The following is a 16090-nucleotide window of genomic DNA, read 5'->3' as shown; positions in this document are numbered from 1 at the left end:
GCATACCCCCATCATTGGAGCCGCAGGCAAAAATTTGACAGCCTGAAGCTGCATTGCATTTCTGTGGCCAACAATCTCAACTGCAGCCACTCCACTGCTTCAAAGGAAGGGTTAAGGCACTATTCCGGAACTGTCTCTGTGTGGACGTGAATCATAAGGAAGTTTGCTGTGCAGCAGGTTTAGTCAACACAACAATTCAGTAGACATTTCTTCATGAAAATCTCTATGGAGATGCCCTCCCCTTGAACTACCTGCCACGAGGCAGCAAAATTCCCAGTAAAAGCAATACCATTAAAGGAGGAGCTGTCAGTTTCTTCTTTGCCTTCCATTAATCCGTTTGCAATCCATAGTCAATTATTCCTTTTAAGGCATACAGGCTGGCAGTAGCCTTTCGGTCAATCACTGTACACTCAGTTTATCCCACCACAATGAGAAGAATTTTCAAGTAGGCAAGCAGGTACTAATTTTTCTGCCATTGTATGTCTGCAAGCTAATGACAATTGTGACATAAAAGACAGGAACTGACTATAGCGGAAAGACCTATTTCATCTCCCTGGGAACACATGAAAATCATTACAAGGAGGGACTAATGGGACATGAATATGGCGAATCCATGGAATTTAATAAACCTCCAGCAGAGACAGAAACTAGACCAACAAAAGGATCAACCAGTAGTTGCTTTACACATAAACAAAGAAATGATGACATTACTTCTCTAAATGCAGGACGCATATCTGTTACATGTGTAATTCAATCTCTCTCAGGTGTAAAGCTAAAAAAGGTGGCAAAGCAGGGCATAGAGGATACACTAGAAGTGCTAGTAATACTGATCTACAGACCTGAGAATATCGCAGTACGATGATGGCACATGCAACGAATCCAGTTTCTTGGATTTGTTCTCACCTGAGATTCAGGTCGATATGCAAGAGATGAAAGTGATCCTTTTTCTTTGTGGGACTTCTCTTTTTCTGTCTTCTCAGATGCTTTTGGTTTTTTGGTTCGTTTAGGAATACTTGCAGACTTTTGTCCTTCAAAATAATTAACCATTAAGGGAAAGCTGTGCTCTTCATGCTTTTCCCCATGTACTATTCAGATGTAGTTATGATGCATGATGAATTACAGGATACCGTTGTCATCCATAAATATATTTCCCCATATAATATCCAGGGTGGAATAACAGCACAAAACAGCCATGCAGAAAGACAAAGAAGTCAGTTAATTATTCGACACATTCAAGTGCTACGCTAGCATTCAGTGTTCAATTAAGAAAGAATGTGGGGACAAAACAACTTTTAAAAATGGATTTACAAGCTGGATGCATTGTGACAGCCTTATCTGTCCTAAATAGCACTTTACCCAGGGCTTAACTGTGAGTTTGCCATGGTCCCTGCACATCAGTCACTGCATTGTTGCCTTGTGTATAGGTCAGTCCAAAGACTGCAATGCACAGAATCACAGCGTGACTGTGATTTCTCCTATTTCTCCTACATAGTCTCATACAGTCTCTGTCAGTCTTATACACCAGGCAGGTGAGAAGCTCCAAGTAGGTCAAGTCAATGTTCTCACTGTTTCATATCCTTGTAAGCCTGAAAGTGTGAAGAGCAGAAGGGAACATACACCCCACCAAAAATGCAAAGAAGTTAAGGCAAAGGAACATATCTGAGATTTGGTGCATATTTAAGAAACTCAAAATTATCATTCTCAGAACTATCAGAGAACATGTTGGATTCATTATTTTCTCAGTACATGTGTATGCTATCTGTATGCTATATGTTTGAATTTGTTACACTTATTCTGCACTGTCGTAGCTGGTGGGAGCTGTTAAGACGACTTTTTGTATGTCATATTCTTGTTAAAACAAACAAACAAACAGATAAAGAAAGCCTGAAATAGCATATTGCTGTAATAGCATAAGGAACATGTCAATTGAAACAACTTAGAATGGACCCACAACGCTATGAGAAAGACTAAAAATCTGAGTCTGAAATTTCCATTTCCCTCCACCTTCATACTGCCTGAAACATTAAAACAAATGCTGAAAACCAAGATTTAGTTGATAAAATAAATCAGGGGATTTCTCTTAGAAAAAAAAAGAGGAGCTGTTTTACAATCTGACAATAATAACAAGGTAGCTTTCACTTAATGCTATGCTTTTCCACTCTCTTTCTGCTGAGGACAAATCACTGTGCTGCATGTTTTGATCCAAAGTTCACGACGATATTGCACTGGCTTTAATGAGCTCTGGATCAGATCTGCAATGTCATAGCTAAGGTTATATGAATATATAAAATTCTAAATAATAAATATATAGAAACATATTTATAATACACATATAACTTACACATACAAATATATATTATATGATATATATGTGTATTAGATCATACACTATACGTGTTTATGTATAAATTGTATTATTCTTAACCTCCTCATGCTACTTAAATAATGTACAATGGTACCAAAGTGCTAAGCTTAAATTGATTCAACGTTACCAAAGCATTTACTAAAGAATGAAAGCAAAAATTAAAGCCGTCTCCACAAATATTGAAGATACTAAACAAACTCCAGAGGAAATGCAAATGTAAAATAAATAGTGATTACATTATTTGAAGTTATAATATCATTACATAAATGGCTTTCCATTTAATTTCACATTATCATAACATATTGGCACCATAAATCAGGCTGGTGTACATGCATTATTCAATGAATTATTAATTTTAAAGATAAATTATTTCTTGTTTATACAAACACTCAAGAGACATTCAGTGTCATTAGCTAAATGATATCAGACAAAGACTTTCTATGTCAGGGGATACCACAAGCTTTGTCTGGCTTCTATAAATATTTTACGACTTTGAATTTTAACATTTTGACTCTCTGGACTTATTGGATACACTGAGACATTAGTAAATACTAAACAAGCATATGAAATGACAGGGCTAAAATGAGGTATCCCACTTTAACTCCTGATATAAAGGTTTAGGGCAGGATTCAGTTGAGCTCTCTTAGCTAATGGTACTTAGCTGCATGGTCCAGGTTCCCCCAGGCCTCCTGCTTTCCCCAGCAGAGCAGGCTGTCTTCCCGGTTTTGGGATCATCCTCCAGATATTCCTGAAGGGGGCACTGGCTGCAGTTTGGCACTACAGCATGCAGCCCACTCTAAGGGAGATGTGAGTAGTTCCTGTGGGCTTTTCCAAGGACAAAGCCAGGCAACTGCTTTGATTGGGATGCCATAAGAAGAAAGGCAGGGAGATGATATAGAAAGAAAAGGGCCATTCCAGCTCACAGGTTATGCATCAATCATCACAAACTCTCAGTGGCTGTTATTGTACATGTATGGCACTAAGTAAAGCTTGGGCATCACACCAATTGGCAGTGATGATAAACATCTGATAGCAACTCTTAAAATTAGCTTCTCTACCACTATTCAATTATTTACTCAGAGACTCATTTAGTCTAATGCCAGAAGGGACCATAGTGATCATCCAGTCTGATTTCCTGTCTATGACAAGCTAAATAATTACACTAAATAATTCCTATCTGAAATTCATAATTTCAGATTGAGATACAACAGTTCTCCTTTTTAGGCAAGATAAACAGCTACTCCCGATTTATGAAATTCAAATTCCAGAGAATGTTTCTTATTCATAGGTAAAATACAGAGGAGTCTTTTGAAGTTTTCTTTGAGAAGATATCATGCCCCCATTATCTGAAACAGACTTTGATCATTTAGTGGGATTACCTAGTAATTGGTAGAAATGACTGTTACTTGCCCCATGAGAGACTTTCAGATTTGGTTAGGAAATGACCAAGAAGTTCAGATACTGTTTTTCCTGTCTCTGATTGGACCCTCAGAAGGATTCTTGACAGATAACAACATCAAAAATCTTTCCAAAGTTGGGCTCATCCAGACACTAATGTTGCAGTAAAAATACACCAGGACAGAAGCAAAGCAACAATATGGCTGCAGTAGTAGGGTGGGGTTAGAGCATGGCTTAGAGGTCTACAGGTCTTTAAACTCTATCACCATCATGTATCCTCAGTGACCTATTTTTTCATTGAACACCAGGCAAGTAATTAATCGCTACAGACAGGCAAGGTGGAAAAGAGATAAAGAGAGGGAGAACTGAACATCCTCTTAAACATCTCATGAAATCCTGTCCTTGGCATGAGCCAGCAAGCTCTTCTGCTGGAATAGAAAACCTGTGGGAGAAACTTTCCCAGCTGTGGAGAAAAAAAGGAGTATTCCAAACAATACTGCCTCTCCTGCCTTTTCAAACCTACTTCTACTGCCCGGGTTGGGCGTTCATCTCCCCCTGCTCTCCCGGTTGGATAGACAGCCTTCTCTCATCAACAGCTAACACTCTTGAGTTAACTTAAGGCAATAAATAAAATACATAGAATCATAGAATCATAGAATTGCTGAGGTTGGAAGGGACCTTTAAGATCATCGAGTCCAACCTTTAACCTACCCTGACAAAAGCCACTTCTAAACCATGTCCCTAAGTGCCCCATCTACCCTTTTTTTAAACACCTCCAGGGATGGTGAATCCATCACCTCCCTGGGCAGCCTATTCCAATGTTTAATAACCCTTTCAGTGAAAAAATGTCTCCTAATATCCAATCTAAACCTCCCCTGACATAACTTGAACCCGTTTCCTCTCGTCCTATCACTTGTCACCAGGGAGAAGAGGTCAGCCCCCATCTCTCTACAACCTCCTTTCAGGTAGTTGTAGAGGGTGATAAGGTCTCCCCTCAGCCTCCTCTTCTCCAGGCTAAACAACCCCAGCTCCCTCAGTTGTTCTTCATAAGGTTTGTCCTCCAGACCCCTCACCAGCTTTGTAGCCCTTCTTTGGACACGCTCCAACACCTCAATGTCCCTCTTGTAGCGAGTCAGCAGTCAGCATTCAGTGCACACTGATGATTCCACTCTGGGTTGTGACAGTTGCGCAATAAAACTTCTGATCACAAGAAAAGTAAAGCCAGCGAACCCAAAAAGGCAATAGCTGAAAATCATACATACAAAATGAATCTTAAAATAATTTTGTTTGCATAGTCAAGCAACTTAAAATGGTATTAGGAGTTGCAAGATTTTTCCCCTTTTACACAAGAATTACAATCCAGACATTTTTACTATTTTTCCATTGAAATGTTGCCCCATTAACAGCTCCCAATGGAAGAAAAAAAAAAAAGAAAAAAAAAAGAGAGAAAAGAATGAAGACTGTATAAATAATACACTATCTGGCACTTTCTAATTTCTGTGTACTTGGGTTTTCCTGGTTAATGCCTTTTTAATGTCCTGTTTGTGCAATGTGGTCTCTAATAAAACATTTAATGATATTTCATATATAATAAATATGACTAAATATTGGTCATGAAATAACATTTGCTAACACCGTTCTTTTTACAAGTACTTCCAAACTGCAATAGTAAGGGTTCTAAAGAAAGTAAAGAGTAACAAACATCAACAAATACAAAATACAAAATTATCATAGCATCGTTATGCCAGAGAACTTACTGTCTTCAAAAATGTTCCTAATAAATTTTTATAGTATCAGGGAATATCTATATTATATTATAGGTCTTCATTTACAGGGAGACTAGTCTGAAAGACTTTAGTAAACGCTAATACAAAGCTGAAATATGCTTTTGCCATGGTAAATTAGCTTTAATACAAAACTAACTCCAGATGGCACTGTTGTCTTACATGAAAAAGTGATACCCAAAATGGTGAAAATTTGCTGCAGGAATTTTCCACCTGGCTCACTGCAGCTTTCTTAAAAATCACAATGTGAGGGGATGCCTTTTTGGTTACACACCAACATTGCTGTTACATGAATTGTGTGTTTGAGAACTGGTACCGGCAGCTTTAAATGGTAAAGTTCAGTTTTCAAGTTGCTTTAAGACTAGTTCACAATAAGAAAAAGATTCGCTGTGCTTTCCGAAACACTTACTTATAGTAAGCACTCTAGATAAATATTTCTGTTAATAGGGGTACATAAAATAAATGCTAAGTAGTAAATACAGTAAGTGTTGGAGTTTATGATATATGTTGTTTTTAAACTCTGTTGGTGGCACGGACAATCTGTTGCTATCCTTGTATAAACAGAAACGCCCGTTTAATATGAACTGTGAAATGGATTTGGGTTGCTTTGAAAGGCAGGAATTATGAGAGAACACAGAAATCACAACATTTGAAAAGAATCCTAAGAGAAAAGCGCTCATTATCACTGACAGTGGCTTGAGACTGACTGGAAATGAGCCACAGCATCGGTTAACACGGAGAAAGGAAGCTATGAACTGGAATACTGCTACCTTGAACTAAACAGGAGAATGCTCATGACATTGACAATCTTCAGTAATAACAGCTGAGAACTAGTGAAGAAACTTAGAGCTCAAGTGACCTCCTTTGACCTGCAGTTTTACAGGCCATGGTGATGGCTGTATGAAAGGACACACATCACTAGCACGCCTGGTGCGCTAAGTGTAAGCTGTTACTATGTAGCCCACTCAGAAGAATAAGCCAATGTAATCGGATGTCTATTGTAATAAGCTGTCTGTCATTAAAGGAAAAATGAGGAGAACAAATGGAGTCATCTAGGAAGAAAAGATAATTTTGTGAAGAACACAACGAGCTAAAGGCAGGCAAAATAACCATAAAAATTCTGTCTTTGTATAGGCCTGTAAGGAGGCTATGTGACGAAGATCCTCAAATAGTACTAAAACTGACTAGGGACTATAGTAAACCAAAAAGATTTATCTTTGTAAAGTTCTGGAACGTTAGCTGAAAAAAAACTGCAAAAAACTCAAATGTTGCACTCAATAACAAGAAAAGAAATAATATATGTCAGCAATTACTGCTGATGAATATAACTTCAGTCCAGGGTAATGGAAATTAACCAACGACAAGACATTAAAAAGAAATATGTAACCACAGTAATAAGTGAGAAATACCACTAATAAATAAAGATCAAGTCTTCCTAAGAAAATGTGAGGGTATTATCAAGTGTATATATATAAGGAAGGATAATGCAAATAATTTCTCCTTATCTCATATTTTAAAAATTGAGTTATAGAATTTTAATATTAATGAGGCAGGGAATGTATTGAGTGGTGGAATTGCAGTGGAATTTTAGGTTCTGAAGGAATGTAGGGGTGAGAGCACAGGGGAGTCAGCTACTGGGACCTGGGAAGTCCTGGTCAGCTGCGTGTGTGTGTGTGCACGTGCGATGGTCTGCACCAGCAGCTGGAGTAGGGCTGCAGCCTCAGCAGCTCATATGGGATGCAGGGGCCAGCTAGGTGTCTAAACCCAGCTGCTGGAAGGATCCACCTTGTGCGTATATATACACACATGTATATAGTCTCACCAGCAGACTTCCATTCTGTCCAGCCAGCAAGGGGAGCAGGATGAGGCCATTGGTGCTGTCTGTGTTTGTGTGTGTGCTCTGAGTGTCCGTCTGTGATTTGTGTGGCTGGCAATGTATATATGTATATACGTAGTGAGAATGCGTGTTCTGTGTGAGTGTGCCTGCTGGGACTACATCTGCAGCCCTGCTACTGGTTGGACCTGGGAGGTGGAGTGGCAGCAGCTTCACCTCTCTTGGGCTGTAGGACCCAACATGATAAATTTTCCTTTAACATATTTAAGATCTAAATCATTCTGTGTCAGCCCCAGTAGTAAAAGGAGAAGCAAATATGAGACATTTATCTAATTTCTAAGATACTGACTAGTTTTCTATCTGCCGTTAATACGTGTTGGGTTCTTTTCTGTCCTATAACAAGAAATGCTGAGAGAATATGGAAAAAAAAAGAAAAGTTTCTGAAATTTCTCTGTCCTCTTCCAGGCTTGAATGCACAGCCTGTCCTTGGGAACTTTCCTAGTCTCGCCTCCCGCCTAAGTTCTTCTCCCAGCAGTACAGAAGTAATACGTATCCCAAAACAGGCCTTTTTTTCCCCTCCTGTCAGTGCACATTCTTCTAGTTTCAATAGAAACTTCTAAGTGTGGATGTACTTTGTCAGGGCATTCTGCCTTTATATTACACTTCATCCGTCTCTCTGACTGTAGAAGCAGTCATACTTCTACAACTGTTCCACATCCCTACCTAAACTTGAGCCCTAATAAGCTCAGATGAGTTTTGCAGAGTATTCTCTGCTTTCTTTATAATTTGTGAACTGAAGGCACAGAATCATGCAATTAAACTTCATTTCTATGAATCATGGAACAAAGAGCTTCATTGCTTAATTATTTCACTCAAGCAGTGAATAAAAGAAAAAGTATCATATGGTCTTGGCTTGTAGCAATATAAGATATTTTTTAAATCAGTAACATGATGCATTTGACTAAATACGTACTTAGATTGAACCAACCTTTGATTTCGTTTTTCTCCATTTCTTTCAGTGACTGAATGAACAGAGACTGACTCTCAGTAAGTGGCCAACTATTATATAGCACCAATGCTTGTATGACGTACTTGTGAGACTGTGAAAGAAAATACAATATGTTAACATGCTGAAGACATAACAATTATAGTAAGCATTCAAAACTCTTGTAGGTGAGTAAGCTGCCAGCTACTGAACTCAACAAATAAACCACATAATTAATTTACAAGCTTGCACATTACAGTGTTCACAAGAAGCTTAAAAAATTAGTGTTAATTCCACAGATTTTATTTTAATTCCTGTGAAATTAAACAATTACTTATGTGTTTATCAAGTGAAACTAAACTGGACTATACAATAAGGAGCTACATTCCTTTAAGATTTCCATGTAACTTTCCTATATATGCCACGTGCTAAAACAAAGACTGTTGTCTTTGATTTTTAAGACCTACTACAGGGCTTTGAGCCCTTACCCTAGCACTCACTAACGTCTTAATTTGAGGTAGCGGTGAAAGGGTCAATGGGTTATTTTAAACATCATCTACACTTTTTGTTTTCCAAATTCCAAAGCCAGTTCTGAGTCAAAGGAACGACACTGGAATTTATTTCTCAGTATACTTTTTTTTTTCTTTGAGTATTTTGTTGCAATTGAACTCAATTATCAGGAAAAAATCACAGTAGTGAAACACTTAGAGACAGAGAACCAAGAACTGCTTTAGAAAACAAACGTTATTTTTGTAAGACTAATAACACCATGTGAAGTCAAGAAAAATCCACATTTTTGACATCTCTCTCTGAGAAACTCAGCTCAAGTAGTAGCTAGAGTGCATGTGTTACTAAAGCTTTCAGCTGACTGGCAATAGGTGTTTCTCTATTAAAACTATTAAAGACGGCCTTCTCTTACATCCTATTTTAAAGAAAACTCACACTGAAGCATAAGAAGTTTAACTTTATTACTTGTAGCTTTCTGCCCTTAGTTGAAAGTTATACTGTACTTGAATTTGACTGAGCAAGAGAAGAACAGTTAAAGATTGAATAGATCACCTTGATTTGAAAGCAAAAATGGCCTCTTGTTATTTGGCTATTCACGTGGTCTCATTCAGAAGCTACCAACAATCTTAATTTTGGATGCCTTGTTCTTGCCTCAGGATATCAGATCTCCACATGTACCAAAAGAATTATCAATACCCCTTCATTATTTGAGTTTGGGTTTTTTTTATTTTTAAATCCCAATGATTTGGAATCTCTTACTTGTTGTGGACTTACATCATTATTTTGAAAGTTTTCCAAGAGTGAAGATTCATCTTCTAATATAGGTGGATCTTCTCGTACACGTCCTGGCTTGATAGAAGTTTTGGTGTCCTTTGAAGATGAAACATGACCTTTTTTTTTGGATCCTCCAGTTTCTGATTCCTTCTTTGTACTACTTTGAATAATCTGAGATTTGCTTGCTGCAAGATGATGAAAAATGTCAGTGTTAATTTCCAGAAATTCTATGAATTATTGGTATGAGGTGAACAGGTGCCTCCAGAAACTATAAGAAAGAAGAATTACCATAGTCAATTTTCTCATGCTGTATTATGCTCACAAGGTTCCAATTAAAATCGTGCTTATTCCAAATACTATCCCGATTTCATTCTGCATGCAAATCACAAATTTCTTCAAAGTAAATAATGAGAAATTTGAAAGACTGTATATATAACCGTTGTTACTGTTCATAAAGCATAAAATTCCCCCCATTTCTTTCTTGCACTAACCACCACAGCACCATGCTATATATTGCATAACACAGATAGCCTTGCACTCTGTATGATGGGGTCCCTGTGTAACCTAATTTAATAAATTGTGCGCACCTGTGGAAGGGGAAGAGAGGTGCATTGGCCACAGTTCTGTCAACTCCTACCCTTACAGAAGTCTCTTATGTCGACCTGACGCAAGGTTCATAGCTGACTGAAGTTTAGAAAAAGCCATTCTTGAAAGGAGCTATAGAACTGTTTGTGATCTATCATTTGTAAAGTTTTATCATTGTCTCCTAAGGAAGGAGTTAATGTGGAAAAATTGTGAAACCAGGAATGTGCTAAAGAAGGGCGGTAACAGAAATATTAATCCAGAAAATGTAAATCTGTGCTCATTTCTAGTGCTACTGAAATCTATGACAGTATCTTGCCTGAATGTCTACAGAGAAAAGAAAGAGAATACTAAACGGGAATATCTCATAGAAAATTGAATAAGGGCTAAAATAACACCTCTGGAAAGCAGCTTCACCTGTGTAACACTAACAATAGCTGGACCATCAACTCGAAAGAGGTATCTTTTTGACTTCTCTGAGGACAGAAGGCTTTCCTTTTCCCAACGTTTATTGTAGAAGCAAAGGATGATTCTGTATCATTGCAACACTTCAAAATAAAACGTACAGAGTTTCACATGTGTTGACAAAACATCTATTGAAGTTCACAGGAGTTGACAGGACTATTAGAACAGATTCAGCAAAATTTACTGGTGGTGTGTCAATGCCAAATAAAAGTTTAGTGTGCCACTAAAAACTCAAAGAGAGCCAGGAAATATTGTTTCTTGTGGAAGTCAAATGCCATGGGTCACTTGCTATCGCATCTCTCCTCTGCCTAAGGCAGTGCTTCCTTTTCCTAAGAAAATCAGTAGAAGTCAGGAAATGAAAACAAGACCTTGCAGAGATGCTTTCTTCAAGATGCCTGGGCTTTAGGAGCTGTGCACTGCCCTCTGGAAGAGCCTACCTCTACCTATCAAGGTAGGTGGGTTTCAAGGGAGGTTGTATTCCTTAGATTACAATTAGCTTTCATGAATGTCTCGCTAACCTCCTCCTCTTTCTTTCCTGAATCTGAAGAGCTTAAGTATTAGAAATGAAAAATTCTATAATGATTTGCCCAGAGGATGATCGTGCCATGAAGATAACTCAGCTCAGAATGGTGGAATCCTCCATAAGACTCATTCTGCTTTCATTGCTGGAAAGATGACTTTGGAAAAGTTGCCAAAAATGCATACGCATCCAAAATAATACTTCTCGCAATTGTCACCAGGTGGTGCTGTGACACCAAATTACTTTTCACACTACATACCATTCAGTCTTGGTTTTCCCAAGCAAAGCTCTGACAAGAAGGAACTCCTACTTACCTTGGCTCCAGATTGAAACAAATATCGGAATCAGATTTTGATACTCTGAGACTGGATTGTATCAGACTTTTACTACGGAAAATAAAAGGATTATGAGCATTCACTTGCACATCAGTGCTTACAGGCCCGATGTGCTTGTATCAACAAAACGAGTTGTGCTTGTAACGTGCCAATATGTAACTCCTTTATTGGCAAGTGAATGTTCAAGGTCCAAGTCATCTGCTACATCTCAGAAGAAGTAAATATATTCAAAATCAATTGGTTTACTGTAATTTTTGAGCTATAAAAGACATTTATAAAACAGCTGGGATGAGATGAATTAACAGGTTGTGAGTGGGAAAGGGGGATAATGTTTTATTGGTGATGCTGGCACAATAGTGTCACTTAAGAGTACTTCTGGCAACACAGCAATCAATTCCATGAGAGGCAGAAGATGTGTGATATTGAATAGGTCTCAAATGTGAGAACTCTGTCTTGCTTAACTGACAAGTTTGGTGCTGATGGTAAACCAGTGGTTTCTGATTATTCCTATTCTGTGAAAACACACTTTTTGAGAGAACAACTACATACTGACAGTATGAATCTTGTTGTGTTGAGTGTCAGTTGTATGAATCCCCACCTGAACTTGGCATCAGTATTTATGGAGGTTCCTATATTGTACAGGCCAATTTGAGGGTAGATTCAGACTACATACAAGGAAGAATTTTTTTACAATTTTTTTATGATGAGGATGGTGATACACTGGAACAAGTTGCCCAGAGAGGTGCTAGATGCCCCATCCCTGGAAACATTCAAGGTCAGGCTTGTTGAGGCTCTGAGCAACCTGATGTAGTTGAAGATATCCCTGCTCATTGCAGGGGGATTGTAATAGATGACCTTTAAAGGTCCCTTCCAATCAAACTATTCTATGATTCTATAATTTCCTAACACTTTTGGCAATAGCAAAGAAACATGCTTTTACAATGCCATAAATTGCATCTACAGACAATGAGCAGGTTGGGTAATATGATACTGTAATATTGGTTATACTGAGTACATTTCACAATCTTTTCATTTAATTTGGATGTTCTGAAAGATTTGGAACACTTAAACAAAATGTCTTTGTGATATAGAGGATGCATATATACGTGAAAAGAGCTTCAGAGTTAAGGCCACTTCGTCTAGTATCGTTAAAGTCACAGTAATAGTAAAAAAACAACAAAAAGTGACAGCTTCACAGTCGTTCCTTCCAAATGACAGTTCCCTATACACCCGTGCACACTTAAATGGCATCAGAATATTCATTTCACCTTCAAATATAGCCTAAAATCATAGCACTTTTTTTATAAGCTCCACTGCTGAATAGGAACCTGATATGACAACCTTCCTATTTTCAATCAGGTTACTATAGCAGATATTTCATTGAATGATTCACAATGGATTAAAAGAATTTTAAATTAGCAGAAATTATTTGTAACACAGCACATAAGAGATAGAAGCCTAATGCGTGTGTCTGATTTCCGAGGATATTTTGTAAAGTTCTTCTCACCTATGCCCCCTGCTAGTCTGACAAAGACAGGACGTCCCTCTTAGTTGGTCTGACCCATCCTCTCCCTTCCAGCATCCATTGGAACACACTTCTCTTCTCTTTCACCTGATTTTGCCTTCTAACTTACTTTAGTCTTCAGGCTATGATCTTTGCAAACAAGATGGTTTCCTGAGAGAAAGTTTCTCCTTCAGTTTACTGAGGGTAATTTGGCAACTTATTTCAAGTCTTGTGATGCTGACCCTAATCTCAGCTTTTTTATAGCTTTTCTGCTTCTATTTCCACCAGTCTACTATTAAGTTTACTAATCCATTCCCACATTCCAAAAACAGTAACCAAAAATGGCTATAGATTATCTTGGTAACTCAGAACCATGACAGCTTCTCCATGACCTTAAAACCACAACATTGTCATGTGATGAATTACACTTTAAGAGCATGGTATCCATAGTATTTAATTTTCTGTTTCTGGTAATAACAAGGTGCAGTTGAGAACGAAATCAAGATGTTTCATAAACACGATTAAATTAGTTATTTTTCCCGCATAGCATTGAAAATGTAGATAAAACATTTTTCTAAAGGATCATGTTAAAAAACTGAACAGTTCAAAACAGTGGAGGTGAGCACATGAAATAGGATGATATTTTGGGCTTTATCAAAGCAATAATCCAGTATTTGAACAACTTGTCTTTGCCTCAGGTTCTGAGTATGCTCAAACAAGCAGAAACTGATTGATTTACAGAAGACTTATTGTTTAAAAGTCTTCATAAAAGGACAAAAGACTTTAGTATCTTACAACATTGATGTATAGTGGTGTCCATGGAAAGTACGGTAGCTGACTTTGCTTATAAACAACTGTTTTATTTAAGCAAACTTGCAGTGCTTATGAAGAACATAATTTTCAAAATGAAACCCATAGATATAATGAAAAATTCAAAATAGTATACGATCTTACAAATAAAATGGAAATAACTTGATTAAGAAGTGAAGTGTACAGAAAACAGGGAAACAAATGAAGATTATGAAAGAATTTAAGATGGCACAGCAGTAGCATCTAGAATCTATTACATATAAGAAGTGTAGCAGAAGCAGGTAGATAGTACTTAATTTTTTATTAAAAATTACCAGAGTACTACAGGGACAATTGCTGAAAATATGCCTAGGAAATATGTACCTCATTCAGCTGTATTTTATTACTTCTGAACAGTAAAATTAAACAGCACTTCAAAATCAAATGTCAATCAACTGTCCAAGAGTACTTTCAGATGACAAAATTTTCATTCCAGTTTTGTTTTAGCTTCTGTAGTAGTCCAGCCCCAATTTAATCAAACAATAAAAATGCAAGTAGCAAATAGCTAATATTGCCTGACGGTAGCTCTTAAGTTCTGAGTTTGTAAGAACGGTAACTTCTGAAAGCCTGTAAGTGCAGCGATGACTGGATAACCTAACTGCTCTCTACTGTATGCAGGAAGTTATCTTGCTACATCAGAGGGTGATGATGGCAGGGCATCGCCACAATCTCAAGCTGAAGGCTCTCTCTATTAAGTCCATTTGTAAATGAATACCTGTTTAGTTTGACAGCCCATCCAAGGAAACTGGATTATTTGTGTATCATTAAGAAAAAAGAACAAACCATAAGCCTTAACTACTAACTGATCTCACAGGATCACAGGAGGCTGAGCGGTCCTAGCAGAGGCTGGAAGACACCTCTGGAGATCATTTAATTCAACCCCATTGCAAAAAGCAGGGTCAGCTCAGGCAGATTGCTTACAGCCAGGTCCAGTTGGGTTTTGATTATCTTCAAGGATGAAAACTCCAAAATGTCTCTGGGAAACCCGTTCCAATGTTTGACACCCTGAGAGTAATTACGAAACAAGCCAAAACCCAAAACCAAACCAACCCCCTCCTCCAAATTACCCTTTCTAATGCTTAAATTGTATTTTCTATAATTCAGTTTGTGCCCGTTGCCTCTTATCTTGTCACTGGGTGCCACTGAAAAGAGTTTGGCTTCATTTTCTTTACCTCCCTGCCCTTCCCCCAGTTTTTGTATGCTGCCAAGCTTGGGCATACAGTAGATTCAGAGTAGTAGTTTGCTGGACTACAGAGAGTCAGTTTTAACTGATGCCAACTGGACTTTTGTTCAGAAAAATCTTTACTCAGTTAAAAAACAAGACCAAAAGGCAGAGGAAGAAAATAAGGCTGGACATCTTATTTCAGTCAATCCTTTTGGTACCTTTTCTCATTGCTGAGGACCAAAAACTCCTGTTCATTGCTCGAAAATGTAGTTGATTCACTCAATCACAAAGCAAGTATGGATTTATGGAAAAAGTAGGAAAAATAATATTTTCCTTGATTACCTAAAGTTATTGTAAGAAGATATATCTCTCAGTGAATAAAATTATCAAAGACAGAATACAATACTTACAGTGGGAACTCAAAAGTGTTTCATTACTCAAGAAATTAAAAGCAGGGATGACTGCATGGCCCTTTCCAGTGACACTCACAATTTCTTCCTCATTATCTAGGACTTGTAGTTTAATGAACACATCTGATTTAGAGGTTTGTGCCTGCACTGTAGCAATATGTGACGCTGTGACTTTTACTGAATACCTAAAGAGGAAGAAAAAAATGGCAATATAACAAACTATGCCAGAAATTCTTTTTTAGGAAAGTACCTAAATGTTGTGCTGACCTGGAAGTGAACTCTTAGAATTGAGTTTGTAGTCAATGGATTTCTTGCAATCTGATGGACTAAGCTTCCTGTAGTGAAGTTTAGTGCAGTGAATCTATGATCAAAGTAAGTGCTGCTGCAAAAAAAGGGGTGGTCTTGCCATTTCTTTTTTTCACTGCCTTATCAAATGTCCAGATTTACATTTTCCCTCCTGCTGTACTAGAATTTGCTGAAAAATATGGTTAGCCAGATAAGGGAACTGTTTCAATTAAAAAGTAACCGAGCAAAATTAAAAAAAAAAAATTGCTTTCAAAAGAGTTATCTCATTTGATAGCAGCTGCTAATCTGGTGAACTTAAAAGACTGTG

The 16090-nt window shown here is 37.7% G+C and overlaps 1 protein-coding gene across 1 annotated transcript in view; it reads right to left on the bottom strand.

Annotated features, from left to right (window-relative positions):
• The window catches only part of ADGB (androglobin), a 117608-nt gene that overhangs the window by 9200 nt on the left and 92318 nt on the right, over positions 1 to 16090 (bottom strand). The window contains exons 27-30 of the mRNA XM_063329255.1: positions 15478 to 15662; positions 9648 to 9832; positions 8370 to 8481; positions 904 to 1085 (exon numbers count right to left, since the gene is read on the bottom strand). Of these exons, the coding sequence (XP_063185325.1) occupies positions 904 to 1085; positions 8370 to 8481; positions 9648 to 9832; positions 15478 to 15662 (664 nt within the window). The remainder of the gene's footprint in view (positions 1 to 903; positions 1086 to 8369; positions 8482 to 9647; positions 9833 to 15477; positions 15663 to 16090) is intronic.

The sequence above is a fragment of the Chroicocephalus ridibundus genome, chromosome 3 (genome assembly GCF_963924245.1).
Source record: "Chroicocephalus ridibundus chromosome 3, bChrRid1.1, whole genome shotgun sequence".
NCBI lineage: Eukaryota > Metazoa > Chordata > Aves > Charadriiformes > Laridae > Chroicocephalus > Chroicocephalus ridibundus.
The sequence above is the reverse complement of the archived record's forward strand: the minus strand, read 5'-3'. Positions and strand labels throughout refer to the sequence as shown.